The sequence below is a fragment of the Colobus angolensis genome, unplaced genomic scaffold, assembly GCF_000951035.1.
Source record: "Colobus angolensis palliatus isolate OR3802 unplaced genomic scaffold, Cang.pa_1.0 Scaffold163, whole genome shotgun sequence".
In the NCBI taxonomy this organism is placed as follows: domain Eukaryota; kingdom Metazoa; phylum Chordata; class Mammalia; order Primates; family Cercopithecidae; genus Colobus; species Colobus angolensis.
In genome coordinates, this window is record NW_012114744.1 from 9240204 (window position 1) to 9256437 (window position 16234).

At 38.6% G+C, this 16234-nt stretch overlaps 1 protein-coding gene across 4 annotated transcripts in view; it reads right to left on the reverse strand.

Moving 5' to 3' along the window:
• Positions 1-5473, reverse strand: part of NDUFA5 (NADH dehydrogenase (ubiquinone) 1 alpha subcomplex, 5) — a 19076-nt gene extending 13603 nt beyond the window's left edge. Inside the window, exons 1-2 of one of the 4 annotated variants that reach the window (XM_011937415.1) lie at positions 4991-5473; positions 4620-4664 (exon numbers count right to left, since the gene is read on the reverse strand). In XM_011937415.1, coding sequence (XP_011792805.1) covers positions 4620-4664; positions 4991-5011 — 66 coding nt within the window. In that variant the 5' untranslated portion in view covers positions 5012-5473. The other 3 variants (XM_011937417.1, XM_011937416.1, XM_011937418.1) reach the window with 3 other exon arrangements.
• Between the last annotated feature and the right edge of the window lie 10761 nt (positions 5474-16234).

Genomic DNA, 16234 nt, shown 5'->3' on the forward strand with positions numbered 1-16234 from the left:
AAAAAAAAAAAAAAAAAAAAAATTGTGTGCAGGAACAGGGTAAAGCAAAAATAAAAAGCAGGTAAGATATAAGTCTGCCTTTCTTCATGGTCCAGGACACATAGTCCTCCTGCACAAATAACACAATCTTCCTGTGCCCAGCTATCACCAGACCCTCGCCTGATAGCTGACTGCAACCTACGTGTTATCAGTACTGCACAAAGCTCTCTTCAGCACACAGCACAAGCACCATCCTTTAAGATCCCCAGCAAGCCTTTGCTACTTGCAGTCAGTTCCTCTTTTGCTGACTTGTCAATAGCTTTCTTGCAATGTATTTTCACATCTTCTCTAATAAATCTGCCTTCCTTTACCTCAAATGTCTTGGTAAATTATTTTTACCACCACACAACACCAGCCCCAGACAGTCGCTACCCGTGGCAAAATATACTCAGTACTCCCATGTACAATACCACACTGTTTGCGTATAAAGATAGACTGGACACGAATCACACTCCAATATGTTTAAGGTACTATAGAGTGTACTTATCTGTTCTCATGATGCTAATAGAGACATTCCCGAGACTGGGTGATTTATAAAGGAAAAGAAGTTTAATGAACTCACAGCTCCACATAGCTGGAGAAGCCTCACAATCATGGCAAAAGGTGAAAGAGGGTCAAAGGCACGTCTTACATGGCAGGAAGCAAAACAGCATGTGCAGGGGAACTGCCCTTTATAAAACCATCAGATCTCATGAGACTTCTTCACTATCAAAAGAACAGCATGGGAAAAACCCACCCCATGATTCAATTACCTCCCACCAGGTCCCTCTCCCACAACACATGGGGATTATGGGAGCTACAATTCAAGCTGAGATTTGGATGGGGACAGAGCTAAACCATATCACAGGGTAAGATATAGAAGAGGAATAATAATAATGATAAAAAGAAAAAATAAGTGTGTGTTTGGCAGGGATGGGGAAATACATAGATCAAAGAGATATTATAATACTCAGCAGTGGTTAAGGGTGTGCTAACCAGAACCTAACTGCTTGAGTTTACACTGGCTCCACTCCTTAGGTGCACTGAACAAGTTATTTCCATCTCTGTGCCTTCTTTCCTCATCTGTAAGATGGGAATAATACTGCCTCATAGGGCATATATAACTTAGAACAGTACCTGGTACACATTAAGTTTCACTAAGTATTAGCATTATTTTTCTATAGCAGAAGAATTCACTTCAGCCGAGACCAGAGAAGGGTTCATATTTCGAAAAGGTAGCATCTAAGACAGACCCAGAGGGATGGCAGATCATAGAAACTTGAAGATATTGGAAAAGGCAATTACATAGAGAATACATAGAACTGAATGGCAGAAAATACAGCGAACATAAGGAAGTGGTATACAGTTCTATTTTCTTGAACTGTGCTGTCCAAAAGAGTAGATGCTAGCTAAATATGGCTACTGAGCACTTGATATGTGGCTAGTCCAAACTGAGATGTGGTATAAGTATAAATACATACCGAATTTTGAAAATTTAGTATTAAAAATACCACTATAAAATATTGTTAATTTTTTTATTATATACTGAAATGGCAATATTTTAGATGTGTTAGGGTAAATAAAATAATTAAATTTTACCTTTTTCTTCATTAAAAATTAGTCCTAGAAAATTATAAATTACATACAAACATGGCTTACATTTAAGGCTCGCATTATATTTTTATTGGACAGCACTTGGTTAGAATACAGTAGCTCCCCTTTACCCATCCGTGGTTTCATTTTCCAAGGTTTCAGTTACTAATAGTTAACCTCAGTCAGAAAATATTAAATGAAAAATTCCAGAAATAAACAATTTGTAAGTTTTAAACTACATGCCATTTAAAGTAGTGTGATGAAATCTCACACTATCCCACTCTGTCCTTGCTTCAGCACAAGAGGGTAGTACGTTACAATAAGATATTTTGAGAAAGAGACCACATTCACAGAACTTTTATTACGGTATATTGTTATAATTGTTCTATTTTATTAGTTGTTATCTCTATCTTTCTTTCTTTTTTTTTTTTTTTTAGACAGGGTCTCACTCCATCACCCAGGCTGGAGTGCAGTGGCATCATCACAGCTCACTGCAGCCTCAACCTCTGGGGCTCAAGCAATCCTCCTGCCTCTACCTCCCGAGTAACTGGGACTATAGGTGCACACCACCACACCTGACTAATTTCCGCATTTTTTGTAGAGACGGGGTTTTGCCATGTCACCCACGCTAGTCTTAAACTCCTGGGCTCAAGCAATCCACCCAGCTCAGCCTCCCAAAGTATTGGGATTACAGGTGTGAGCCAGCACGTCCAGCCTGCTTATCTCTTATTGTGCCTAATTTATAAATTAAATTTTATTATGGGTAGGTATGAAAAAAACATAGCATACATAGAGTTTGGTACTATATGTGGTTTTCAGACATCCACTGCAGATTTTGGAATGTGTTGCTGTACAGGACACATAAGGAAATGCATAGGAGATAAAGTTGGAGAAAATGTCAGATTATAAGCAGTTCTACATTGCAAGTTAAAGCATTCGGGCTTTATTCTGTGGACAATTAAAAGATTTAGGAAAGTCATATGATTAGATTAGGAAAATTAGCTTTGCTGTAGTGAGTTAAAAGGACTGAAGGAGAAACAAGGCAGAAAGGCCAGTAAGGAGGTTGTTGCAATTCTCTAAACAAGAACAAGGACCTAAACTATGGTAGTAACAACAGAAATAGTAAACAGGAGTCAGACTGGAGAACTGTTATAGAAAAGGATCGCAAAAAAAATAAAATAATAAAAATCATCATTGAAATGAATACAAGAGTACAAGAGAAATAACAACTATGATGTCCAAACTCCCAGCCTAGGGAGCAGAAAGATATGAAACTATCAAGAAAAATACAGCCCATAGAAGAAGAAATATATTTAGAAGGGAAAAACCATGAGTTCAGTTCTTTACAACAATGACAATAAAGTTATCATGAAATCATAGTAAGTGCAAGACACTCATTCAACTAACATTATTTACTGAGCACATACTATGTGACAGAGTTCTAGCAGTGAAACAATTAAAAATCCCTGCCTTCATTAAACCTACATTCTAGTAGAGAGATAACAAAATAAAACAATAGAATAGTGAACCAGAGGGTCACAATAAGAACCTTGTCTTTATTTATTTAGAGTGAAATGGAAAGCCACTAGTTTTAAGGAAAGGAGAGATCTGACCTATCTTATATTTTAACAGACTAACTCTAGCAGCCTGGCTGGAAAAAAAGACCAAATGGAGGCTGTGACAAGCATTGAGAGGCAGTTAGGAAGTGAATGCAATTATCCACATCAGTGATGATGGTGACTGAGGAAGATGGTAGCAGCAGAGGAGGTAGTGAGATGTTATCAAAATCAAGATATATTTTGAAGGTGGAACCTAGAGGATTTACTGAAATAACAAATGTGGAGTGTAAGAGAAAGGAAGGAATCAAAGATGATTTCAAGTTTCTGACCTGAGTCAAAATAATTGAGCTGCCATTAATTGAGATGAGCAAGCCTGAGAGAAGAGCAGGTTTTAGGCAGAATATCAGGAACCCCATTTAGGACACGTTAAGTTTGGGTTGCCTGTCTGACATATACAAGCGGAGATGCCCACTAAGCAATTAAATATTCAAGACTTTCATAAAGGAAGAGGTCAGTGCTTTACATGGAAATCTGTTATCAGTGTATAGGTGGTATTTAAAACCGTTCTCTATTTGGATTTGCTCCCTCTTGGTGACTGAGTACAGGTCGAAAAGAAAAGGTCCAAGAACTAAATTCTGAGTAAGTCAAATTTTAAAAGTGGGCATAAGAGAAATCACCAGAAAAAGAGAAAGCCAAAGAGTAGGGGGGGGAAAACATCAGGAGACTGGGGGAGTCCTGAAGCCCAGTAAAGAAAACGCATGATGGAGAAAGTGTCAAATGTGTCAAAAAATGCTGCTATTAGGTCAATGAAGGTGAGAAAAATGAGCTGACCATTGGATTTGGCAGCACGGAGATAACTGAGGAACTTGAAAAACGCCAAGGGTGACTGAGTGCATTCAAGGTGAATAAAAAAGAAATTGGAGAAAATAGAGATAACTCTTTTATCTGTAAAGAGAAGCAGAGAAATGGTGCGATTATAGAAGGGAGAAGGATGAAAAAATTTTGTGGGTTTTTTTGATGAAAACATTCATGAATACAAATGGAAAAGACCTAATAGAAGGAAAAGCGGACAGTACCTTCAGTAAGCTTAAATATATGTAATCCAACCCACCTAAGCATAAACGGTGAGGCGGGGAGAAAAGATGGAAAATGGAGATATAAATTTGAGATGGCGCTCACAGAAGCACGTACAAGTGAAGCCACGAAAATGTCAAGGAAAAAGTCAACAAGAAAACTGGCTTAATAAAGGGGTCATGGCAAAAATAAATAAATAAAAATGTGACGGCGGATCAACGAAGTAGGTGGACAACGCCCGTATCTCAAGAGCTCACGCGGGTTGTAATTAAGGGCTTGAAATATCTGTATCCCGTTAACCCTGCAATAAGCAAAGTGACAGGAATTTAGTCTTCCTTGGGAATTCAGGAATGAAGAAAGAACAAAGGTACATACCTCGTGTGGAGTAGTGCACACAGCCAATCCCACAAGGCCAGTGGTCTGTTCAAAAACAAAACACGATTCATGCTGTTTACTACGGTTTCCATACGTCCAGCACGCTAAGGAAATACAAAACCACGAATCTCCCGGCTAAAACTGGTCTAAAGCCAGCTACTGGTCTCTCAGTCCCTCTTGTTTGGAGCTTTTTTTCTGACTCTCCGAGCGGAACCACTAACCTGCCCTACCAGGTAGGGCATGCAGAACGAGTCCCCGAAAAGCACCGCCGAACCTGCGACAGTTAGGGTCAACACCCGCGGGAATTAGGGCTATCAGACTGAGTCTACCCCGACAGTCTAAATTCCAACAGTGACCTCCATTCGTCTCACCTTCTTCAGCACACCCGCCATGACAGCGCCGACGAGTCGATGACGCACAGCCCTTTGGGAACAATTCTCAGACCTGCTCAATCGACCACCGAGGTCGCCACTCTGTCACCCTGGAAACAGCTTAGCTCCACCCCCTCAGGATCGCCAAAGGAGCAAAGACTCTGCCCCGCCCATCCTAAAAGCGAAAAATTGACGCATGCGTGATGGGCATACAAGCCTAAAGCTAAGGTAGAATACGATTGGGGAAAGAAAGGGTTTCTCAGGTGTGTCTGCTCCTGTCCCTGCCACTGCTGACGGCTTGCCCAAAGATTGAGGGAAATATTCCCAACTACCAAAAAACTCCAGTCGCTGTAGGAACCTGCACTCTGCTTAACTGTTGTTGCATTCCTCAACCTTCCTCTCTCAGTTTAGTAAAATGAAGGTGACAAGGGAGCTTGAGCATCCTCTGAATTGATCTCTCAGCAGCAAGTTAGTTCTTCGCACAAGGATATCAGTATTCTCTGTGTCTTACGAACCAAAGCCGTATGTTGTGTGTGGTCATTTTCCATCGCTCTTTTCGATTTCACCGGCTGACGTACAGCATCCTTTTTCTCATTTTTTTCAGTTGAAATGATATCAGACCATACCACTTTTTCCTACCTCCACAAACACTGACCACTCACTATGTGTCAGTTACTGGGACATAATTTCTAAAATGGGATTTCACATCCTGGAATTCAAAGAATAATGAAGGAGGCGTGTATTAATAAATAATTTGGTAACTGTTCTCAAAGAAGTTGGTGCAAAGTGCAATGGTACCAGGGAAAAGAAAATAAATAAAAAGTGTGGGTGACTGGAGTTAAAGAAGGCATTTTCTAAAAAGTCAGCAGGAGAAAAGAACAAATTGAGAAAACACAAGCACAAAGGAAAAGAGGTTAAACAATGTATCTTTAAATTCCAGGTGATTTTATGTGATTGGAAAGGTGGGTTTGGTTGTTAAGGTAAACTGGTTAAGATCATGAAAGGTGTTGTTTGCCATTCTACAAAATTTGAATTTTACTTTGTAAGGAATGGGAACAATGAGAAGACTTAAGCTTCTGAGTGACACCATCAAATTTGTGTTTCTGATACACAAACAATTTTGGCAACAGTTGAAGAGAATGAGTTGGAAGAGATGAGGCCTTTCATTAGAGGCATGAGACTAGAAAAAAAGAAAGCTAAAACAAAAGCAAACTGAAGAAAGGAAATGATAAAGATTAGAAAAGAAAGAGACAGAATATCAATAAAGAAAATCAATGAAACCAGGACTTGGTTCTCTAAAAAGATCAACAAAATTGGCAAACCTTTAGAGAAACTAAGAAAAAAAAGAGAGAAGATTCAATACAAGCAAGAATAAAAGAACCATCACTAACAGCCTTACTGAAATAAACAGGAATAAGAAGGAATACTATGAACAACTATGCTAAAAAAGATAAAGTAGATAAAATGGCCAGATTCCTAGAAAAACACAAACTAACTAAATCAACTCAAGAAGACATAAAAAAAAAAAAATTCTGACTAGATCTAACACAATTAAAGAAATTGAATTAGCAAGAAAAATACCTATCCAGAAGGAAAAGCACAGGTCCTGATGGCTTCACTGGTAAATTCCACTGAACAATTAAAGAATAACCCTTCAGAAACTATTCCGAAATATAGAAAAGGAGGAAACAATTTACAACTAATTCTATAAGGCAAGTATTACTCTGATTCCAACCAAAGAAATTAGCAAGAAAAGAAAACTTCGGCCAGGCACGGTGGCTCATGCCTGTAATCCCAGCACTTTGAGAAGCTGAGGGAGAGGATCACCTGAGGTCAAGGGTTCGAGACCAGCCAGGCCAACATGGCGAAACCCTGTCTCTAGTAAAAGTACAAAAATTAGCCAGGCCTGGTGGTGCATGCCTGTAATCCCAGCTACTCAGGAGGCTGAGACAGGAGAATCACTCAAACTCAGGAGGCAGAGGTGGCAGTGAGCCGAGGTTGGGACATTGCACTACAGCCTGGGTGACAGAGCAAGACTCTGTCTCACAAAAAAAAAAAAAAAGAAAAAATAAAAGAAAACTTCAGGCCAATATCCCTTGTTAATAAACACAAAATACTCAGAAAAGTACTAGCAAAACAAATTCAGTAGCATATGAAAAAAATATTATACACCATGAATAAATGATATTTATTTCAAGAATACAAAGTTGGTTTAACATCCCCAAATCAATTAATCTAATGTACCATTGAATACAGGACAAAATTATATGATAATTTTAATAGACGCAGAAAAAGCATTTGACAAATTTCAACATGCTTTCATGATAAACAAGCTGTGAAAAGAAGAGAAATTATTCAACCTGATAAAGATGCTTAGAAAAAGCTCACAGCTAACATCATATTTAAGAGTGAAAGACAATTCTTTTCTTCTAAGATCATTCACAAGACAAAGATTTTTCCACTCTCACCACTTCTATTCAACAATATATTGGAAATATTAGCCAAGGGAATTAGGCAAGAAAATAAAGAGAATAAAAGTCATCCAGAATGGATAGGAAAAAGTAAAACTATCTCTCTTCACAGTTGCATAATCTTTTATATAGGACTATTAAGGAATACACACATACATACAATTAAAACAACTTCAACAAGGTTACATTATACATGATCCATCAGGGTCAGCTCAGGCTGCCATAACAAAGTACTATGGACGAGGTGGCTTAAACAACAGAAATTTATTTCTCACAGTTCTGAAGACTGATAAGTTTAAGATCAAAGCCAGCAAGACAGATTTCATTCTGAGGCCTTTTCTCTTGACTTATGCTGGTTACCCTCTCATGGTATGCTCATATTTACCTCTTTTTGTGTGTGCTTGGGGTTGGGTCAGGGTGGAGATCTCTGGTGTCCCTTTTTATAAGGCCACTGTTACCATCATGACTTCATCTAAACCTAATTATCTCCCAAAGATTCCATCTCCAAATACCATTTTATTGAGGGTTGGAGCTGTAATATATGAAATTTGGAGGACATAGTCCCTAGCAATCAATATACAAAAATATATTCTAGTCTATTATAGCAATGAATAATCTGAAAATAGAGAAAACAATTCTATTTACCATGGCATCAAAAAGAAATAAACTAACAAAATAAATGTAACACTTGTACACTGAAAAGTATTAAATATTGTTGGAAATATTAAAGATCTAAATAAATAGACATTTCTTATTTATTGATTTGAAGTCAATATTGCTCAGATGGCAATACTCAAGTTGATATAGCATTTCATCATAATTCCTATCAAAATCCCAGCTTCCTTTTTGCAGAAATTTATGAGTTTGTCTTAAAATTCATATGGAAATGTGCAGGATCCAAAATTGCCAAAACAAACTCGAAAAAGAACAAAGTTGAAAGATTCATACTTCCCTATCTCAAAACATGCCACAAAGCTACGTTTATCAACATAGTGTGGCATAGTGATAGACAAAATTTAGAGTCTGAAAATAAACCTCAACATTTATGGTCAATTGATTTTCAATAAAGTGTGAAGATAATTCAGTGGGAAGCAGTCTTTTCAACAGTTAGTGCTGGGACAACTGGATAGCCACACGCAAAAAATGAAGCTGGGCCCACTACCTCACACAATAAGAAATGTAACTGAAAATACAGCACAAGTCTAAATGTAAGAGCTAAAACAGTAAAACTATTAGAATAAAAGTTCTAAGAAAGATTTACTGAAGAGTAAATCTTTATGATCTTGGGCTAGGCTGTGGTTTCTTAGACATAATACTAAAGACATAAGCAACAAAAGAAAAAGAAATAGATAAATTAGACTTCATCAAGATTGAGTTAAAGTTACATCAATAATGAGTTTAGATCCTGTGGTATAAACAGTGGTGTATGTTTTGTAAGATAGTTCAATATTCCTGGAGTTTTGTGCTTTGGGAGTAGGAAAAATGCCAGAAGAGGAGCCTAGAGTGATAAGCTGAAAAATACAACAGGATGATTAACCTGGAGCCTTTAACCCTTGGCCTCCATAAATGAGCCAGCTGTTAAAATGGTACGTAAAATTTATCTGTGCATGCAGGCATACCTCAAAGAGATTGCAGGCTTGGTTCCGGATCAGTTCAATAAAATGTGTGTCACCATAAAGTGAGTCAAACAAATTTTTTGGTTTCCCAGTGCCTATAAAAGTTATGTTTACACTATACTATCATCTGTTCAGTGTGCAATCTGTCTAAATGATGTGAATAATTTAAAAATACTCCTAAAATGCTAACAATCATCTGAGCCTTCAGTAAGTTGTAATCTTTGTCTTGCTTTGATGTTGACGGCTGATCAGGGTGACAGTTGCTAGACGTTAGGGTGGTTGTGGCAATTTCTTAAAATAAGATAACCATAAAGTTTGCCACATTAATTGACTCTTTCTTTCACAAGTGATTTCTCAGCAGCAGAAGACACTGTTTGATAGCATTTGTCTCACAGAAGAACTCTCAAAACCGGAATCAGTCCTCTCAATTCTGCTGCTGCTTTATCAACCAAATTTATAAAACATTATAAAGCCTCTGTTGTCATTTAAACAATGTTCACAGCATCTTCACCAGGAGTAGATTCCATCTTAAGAAACCACTTTCTTTTCTCATTCAAGCAGCAACTCATCATCTGATCAAGTTTTATCATGAGATTGCAGCAATTCAGTCACACCTTCAAGCTCTACTTCTAATTCTGATTCTCTTGCTGTTTTCCTCACATTTGCAATGGCTTTTTCCACTGGTCTTCAACCCCTCAAAGTCATCCATGTGAGCTGGAATCAACTTCCTCTAAACTCCTGTTAATGTTGATATTTTGATCTCCTTGCATGAATCACCTTTTTTTTTTTTTTTTTTTTTTTTTGAGACGGATTCTCAGTCTGTTGCCCAAGCTGGAGTGCAGTGGTGCGATCTCAGCTCACTGCAACTTCTGCCGCCCCGGTTCAAGCAATTCTCCTGTCTCAGCCTCCCGAGTAGCTGGGATTAGGGCGCCTGCCACTGTACCCGGCTAACTTTTGTATTTTTAGTAGAGAGGGGGTTTCACCATATTGGCCAGGCTGGTCTTGAACTCCTGACCTCATGATCCACCCACCTCAGCCTCCCAAAGTGCTGGGATTATGGGCGTGAGACACGGCACCTGGCCCATGAATCACCAAATCTTTTTAATAGCGTCTAGTGTGGTCAGTTCTCTCAAGAAGATTTTCAATTTATGTTACCCAGATCTGTCAGAGGAATCACTATTTATGGTAACTATAGCCTTATAAAATGTGTTTTTTTAAAAATAAGACTTGAAAGTGGACATTACTCCTTGACTCATGGACTGCAGAATGATGACTGCAGCATGTTGTGTGTGAAAACAATGTTAATCTCTTTGTACATCTTCATCCTCAGAGAGATCTTGAGTGACCAGGCACATTTCCAATGAGCAGTAATATTTTAAAAGAAATCTTTTTTTTTTCTTAGCCCAGACTTTGTCGTTCCATTTATAGAACACAGGCAGACTAGATTTAGCATCATTCTTCAGGGTCCTAGGATTTTCAGGATGGTAAGTGAGCATTGGCTTCAATAGCTGCATAAGCCCTTAACAAGGGAGTTAGCCTGTCTTTTGAAGCTTTGAAGCCAGGTGTTGACTTGTCCTCTCTAGCTATGAAAGTCTTAGATAGCATCTTTTTCCCATAGAAGGCTGTTTCACCTACATTTTCAAAAATCTGTTGTTTCCTGTTGTTATTTCCATTAGTGATCTTACCTAGATCTTCTGGATCTTGCTACAGCTTCTACATCAGCACTTGCTGCTTCACCTTGCACTTTTATGTTATGGAGATGGCTTCTTTTCTTAAACCTCATGAACCAACCTCTAACAGTTTCAGACTTTTCTTCTGCAGCTTTCTTACCTCTCTTAGCCTTCATACTGCTGAAGAGAGTCAGGGCCTTGCTCTGGATCAGGTTTTGGCTTAAGGGAATGTTGTGGATGGCCTAGTCTATTCAGGTCACTAAAACTTTCTCCATATCAGCACTAAGGCTGTTTTTCTTTTTCTTTTTTAATTAATTAATTAATTAATTAATTAATCTATTTATTTATTGTTTGTTTTGGAGACAGAATTTCTCTCTGTTACCCAGGCTGGAGTGTAGCAGCACAATCTCGCCTCACTGCCACCTTTACATACCGTGTTCAAGCATTTCTCCTGCCTCAGCCTCTTGAGTAACTGGGATTACAGGCAGGCACCACCACTCCCGGCTAATTTTTTTGTATTTTTGGTAGAGACAGGATTTCACCATGTTGGTCAGGCTGGTCTAGAACTCCTGACCTCAGGTGATCCACCCACCTCAGCCTCTGAAAGTGCTGAGATTACAGATGTGAGCCACCGCGCCCGGCCTGTTTTGCTTTCTTATCATTCGTGTGTTAACAGAGGCAGCACTTTTAATTTTCTTCAAGAACTTTTTATTTGTATTCGCAGCTTGGCTAACTGGTGCAAGAGGCCTAGTTTTTGGCCCATCTTAGCTTTCAACATGCCTTCCTCACTAAACTTAATTGTTTCTAACTTTTGTTTTAAAGTGAAAGATTTGTGACTCCTCCTTTCACATGAACACTTAAAGGCCATTGCGGCATTATTAATTGGCCTAATTTCAACATTGTTGTACCTCAGGGAATAGGAAGGCTAGAGGAGATGGATAGAGACGGGAAACAGCCAGTTGGTGGAGCAACCAGAACACATGTAACTTTTAAGCTTGCTGTCTTATAAGGGTGTGGTTTGTTGAACTCTAAGACACTTACAACACTAACACCGAAGATCAGTAATTACAGATCACAGTAACAGATAAGGAAGAAGTTTGAAATATTTCAAGAATTACCAAAATGTGACACAGAAGCATGAAGTGAGTACATGCTATTGGAAAAAGTGGTGCTAATAGACTCGCTTGATACAGGGTTGCCACAAACTTCAAATCTACAAAATATCTGTGAAGTAAAACAATATAGCAAAGCACAATAAAATAAGGTATGCCTTTTATACATATCCATGGCTGTTATCACAGTACCCTAGAGCCAGTAGACCTACAGTAGGCTAAATGATGAGGGTCACAGAACCACAGGCAGTTTTCTAAGGGTTTTAAACAGGAAGCACCAGGATTGAGATTTATGTTTAGATGCCACATCATAGGCAGTGTGAAGGAGTCTGCAGGTGGCAGGACTATGAGCAGCACGACCCAATACAAATGTTTATGAAAAATGAAATAAAATCTATCAAAACAAGTTGGTGAATCTGACTACATTAATATTCTATACTTCTGAATAACAAGAGACACAACTTAAATAATAAAACAACACAGACGGGGAGAAGATATCTGCAACCCATATGCCACCAAAAAATAGGTGATGCCTAGAATATACAAGGAACTTTTGTAAATCAATAAAACAACAAGAAAAGAATACTCAAAACAGGTCTCCTAGTTTGCATTTTGCCTCCCTCTCTGGAGCACATTAAATGAGTTTTTATATGTATATGCCTGACCCAGTATGTGTAATATGGAACCACCTACTTGACTCCTATTAATTTATTAGTTTACTATTTTTATTCTCAACCCAGTAGCTAGAATAATTCTTTTAAAAAGTACTTTGCTCAAAATTCTCCCATGATTTTCTTCACTCAAGGTGTAAAAGTCAAAGTCCTTACACCTTGCAGTCCACAAGGCCCTGCCCCTCACCTCTCAGACCTAACCTCCTGTATTAGTCAGGGTTCCCCAGAGAAACAGAACCAATGAGAGATTTCATATTTCATTTTCGTTTCGCGCACACACACACACACGTATGAAATAGCCATATATATATAGGATATAAATATAAAATACCCCTATATATAGGATATTTTTATACATACACACACACACATACACACACATATACAAAGGATCTCCAAGTTACAATGTTTTGACTTACGATTTTTTGACTTTAAGATAGGTTTATTGGGACATAACACCGTAAGTTAAGGAACATCTGGACTTAATGATTGTTTGACTTACAATTTCTTAACTTTATGATAATTCATTGGAGTATTAAATGGATTTTTGACTTATGATATTGTCAATTTTATGATGGGTTTATTGGTATATAGTCCCATTGTAATTTGAGAAGCATCTGGGCACACACACACATATATATACGCATACAACACAAGTACATATAAACATATACACACACATACAGGTAGAGAGATTTATTATAGAAATTGGCTTATACAATTACAGAAGTTGAAAAGTCCTACAATCTGCTGTCTGCAAGCTGAAGAACTAGGAAAGATGGTGTTGTAATTCAATCCAAGCCCAAAGGCCTGAAAATCAGGAGAGCCAATGGTATCAATCCTGGTCATGGTCCAAGAGTAAGAGCACTGATAATCAAGGGCAGAAGAATATAGATGTCTCAGCTCAAGCAGGGAGAGTGATTTCACCCTTCTGTCTCTTCGTTCAAGCCTTCAAGGGATTGGATGATGGCCACCCCTTTGGTGAGGGTAATCTTCTTTGCCTTATTCTATAAATTCAAATGCTAATCTTTTCTCTGAACATCCTCAGAGGTAACAGACACATCCAGAAATGTTTTACCAGCTATCTGGCTATTTAGCTTATGATACACACACACACACACACGCACACACACAAATTTTGGGAGACACAATTTGCTTTAGGGCTCACCAGATAACATATATTTTTATATATCATTATTTGTTCTGTTTCTCTGGGGAAGCATAATACAAATTGTTTCCCCAAAAATTTATATGTTGAAGTCCTAATCCCCATTACCTCAAAATGTTACCTTCAGACCAAGTGTGGTGGCTCATGCCTGTAATCCCAGCACTTTGGGAAGCCAAAGTAGGTGGATTACTTGAGGTCAGGAGTTCAAGACTAGCCTGGCCAACATGGTGAAACCCCATCTCTACTAAAAATACAAAAATTGGCCAGGCGCAGTGGCTCAAGCCTGTAATCCCAGCACTTTGGGAGGCCAAGGCGGGTGAATTTCCTGAGGTCAGTAGTTCGAGACCAGTCTGGCCACCATGGTGAAACTCTGTCCTTACTAAAAATACAAAAAAAAATTTAGCCAGGTGTGGTAGCAAGTGCCTGTGGTCCCAGCTACTCAGGAGGATGAGACAGGGGAATTGCTTGAACCAGGGAGGTGGAGGTTGCAGTGAGCCAAGATTGTGCCACTGCACTCCAGCCTGGGCAACTGAGACTCTGTCTAAAAAGAAAAAAAGTGACCTTCATAGGAAATAGGGTCATTGCAGATGTGATCAAGTGAAGATGAGGTCATTAGAGTGAGACCTTATCCAATGTCAATGATGTCCTTATTAAAAGTGGAAATTTGGACACAGAAACACATACTGGGAAACCACTATGCAAAGATGAAGGCAGAGATCAGAGTGCTGTATCTGCAAGCCAAGGACCACCAAAGACTGCCAGCAGACCACCAGAAGGTAGGGAAGAGGCATGGAACAGATTGTTTCTCTCAGCCCTCAGAAAAAACTAACACTGTCAATACCTCGATATTGGACCTCTAGCATCCAGAATTGCGAGATAATAAATTTCTGTTGGTTAAGCCACTCAATTTGCAGCACTTTGTTATAGCAACCCTAGCAAACTAATACCCTGGTAAGTAGGTTAGTTTAACAATATGCTCCCCTCTTCCCTAGGATAGCTGTCCCTAGAAACATTAACCATGGAAATACAGCCTTTCCAGTTCACATGGCTGAAAAATAGGCCTTTACCAAACTACCATCATAATTTTTAATTTCTAGTATTTAAATCATCCACAATTATAATTTAGGACAGAGGAAATATTTATTAAGAAACATATAGGTCCTCATCACATTTTAAAAACACACATGTGCATGTATTTATATACATTTTCATAAATATAAAGAAACTATTACATTGGAATTAATCACCTGATATATCCATTTGCTCCTCTGTGAAGTGACCTATGTATTTGGACACCCTAAATCACTCTTTTCTGGAAACCACATTCGGATTGGGCCAAAATGACCTTATTTTTCAAACAAGGCAGTGCTGATATGGTCACTGGAACTGAGATGAATAGAAGTTTATGAGGTCATAGTCTTTGTTCCCTGTCCCTCCAGATTCTAAGAATTTTTATCATTGTAGGTTGTGTTCTGGAATATAGAATCATGTGATTATGAAAGATGCATGTATGCTGGTTTGTTGTAACCCCGGGTTCAGGCTTCTGCTGTATCATATTTGCTAAAGACACCAAAGCTAGATAGAGCTAGTTGATCCTGACTGAGGTCCTACATAATTAAGTTCCATGTAGTGAGAAAACGTGTAGATTTCTGGGCCAATCCTGTTGCAGAGGGGCGGTGACTTGAGAGTGGTTTTCTAGGCTAATGACAGTAGAATTAGGAACATCATCCTTGGCATCTGAAGGGTATTTGAGAATGCCTAAATGTGAGTAGCAAGGTGATCAAAGGCACCGTGTTCTCAGGTGGGAGAGGGTTGCCAGAGGGGTAAATGTTCTTATCCTCTTCAGGAAGGAGATGAATGTTGGGAAGTCCTGTAAATAAGGTTAGTAGGCCAGATCCAGGTGACTTAGAGAAAAATCCAGGTCTCACATTTTACAAAATTTGCTTTGCGAGGCCTCTAACCTATCCAATAAAAGAGCTCTCGTTTATCCAAAAGTAAGTGTTGGAAGAGTTAGGACCCTTCCTACACTGCTTCTCAGTGATGCAAGTTCTTTTGCGAGGGACTGTGTCTTACCAAAGTTAGGTGGTTAAAATGTTAGCCTGGAATCTAGGACTCTGGAGCACTGATTCCACAGCCAATCACTGAGAAAGGCGCGAGGAAAAACCACTGAATAGGAAGAAAGCATCTCAATTCTCAGAGCACGGGGAGCTCATTTCTGAAAATGTACAGGGGACAAGTACTGCTTAACCAGTTTCCCCTTATTTTTCAAGACTGGGAGCAAAAGCGAAAATAACCCAGAATCAGAAACTATTATTTCCTCTCTCAACCTTGGAAAGAAAACAAACAAACAAACAAACATTCTGCTAAGCTAATGATTAAAATAGATGAAAATATTTGAATTCCAATCATTTGGATGTTATCCATGTCTTGTGCCTCCGTCCATATCAGGTATGTTCAAAACGATTTGGATTTTTACCTGTGTTTTTCTCTATCTATACTATGAACACTACTAAAAAGTGTCCATACTCAAATAATT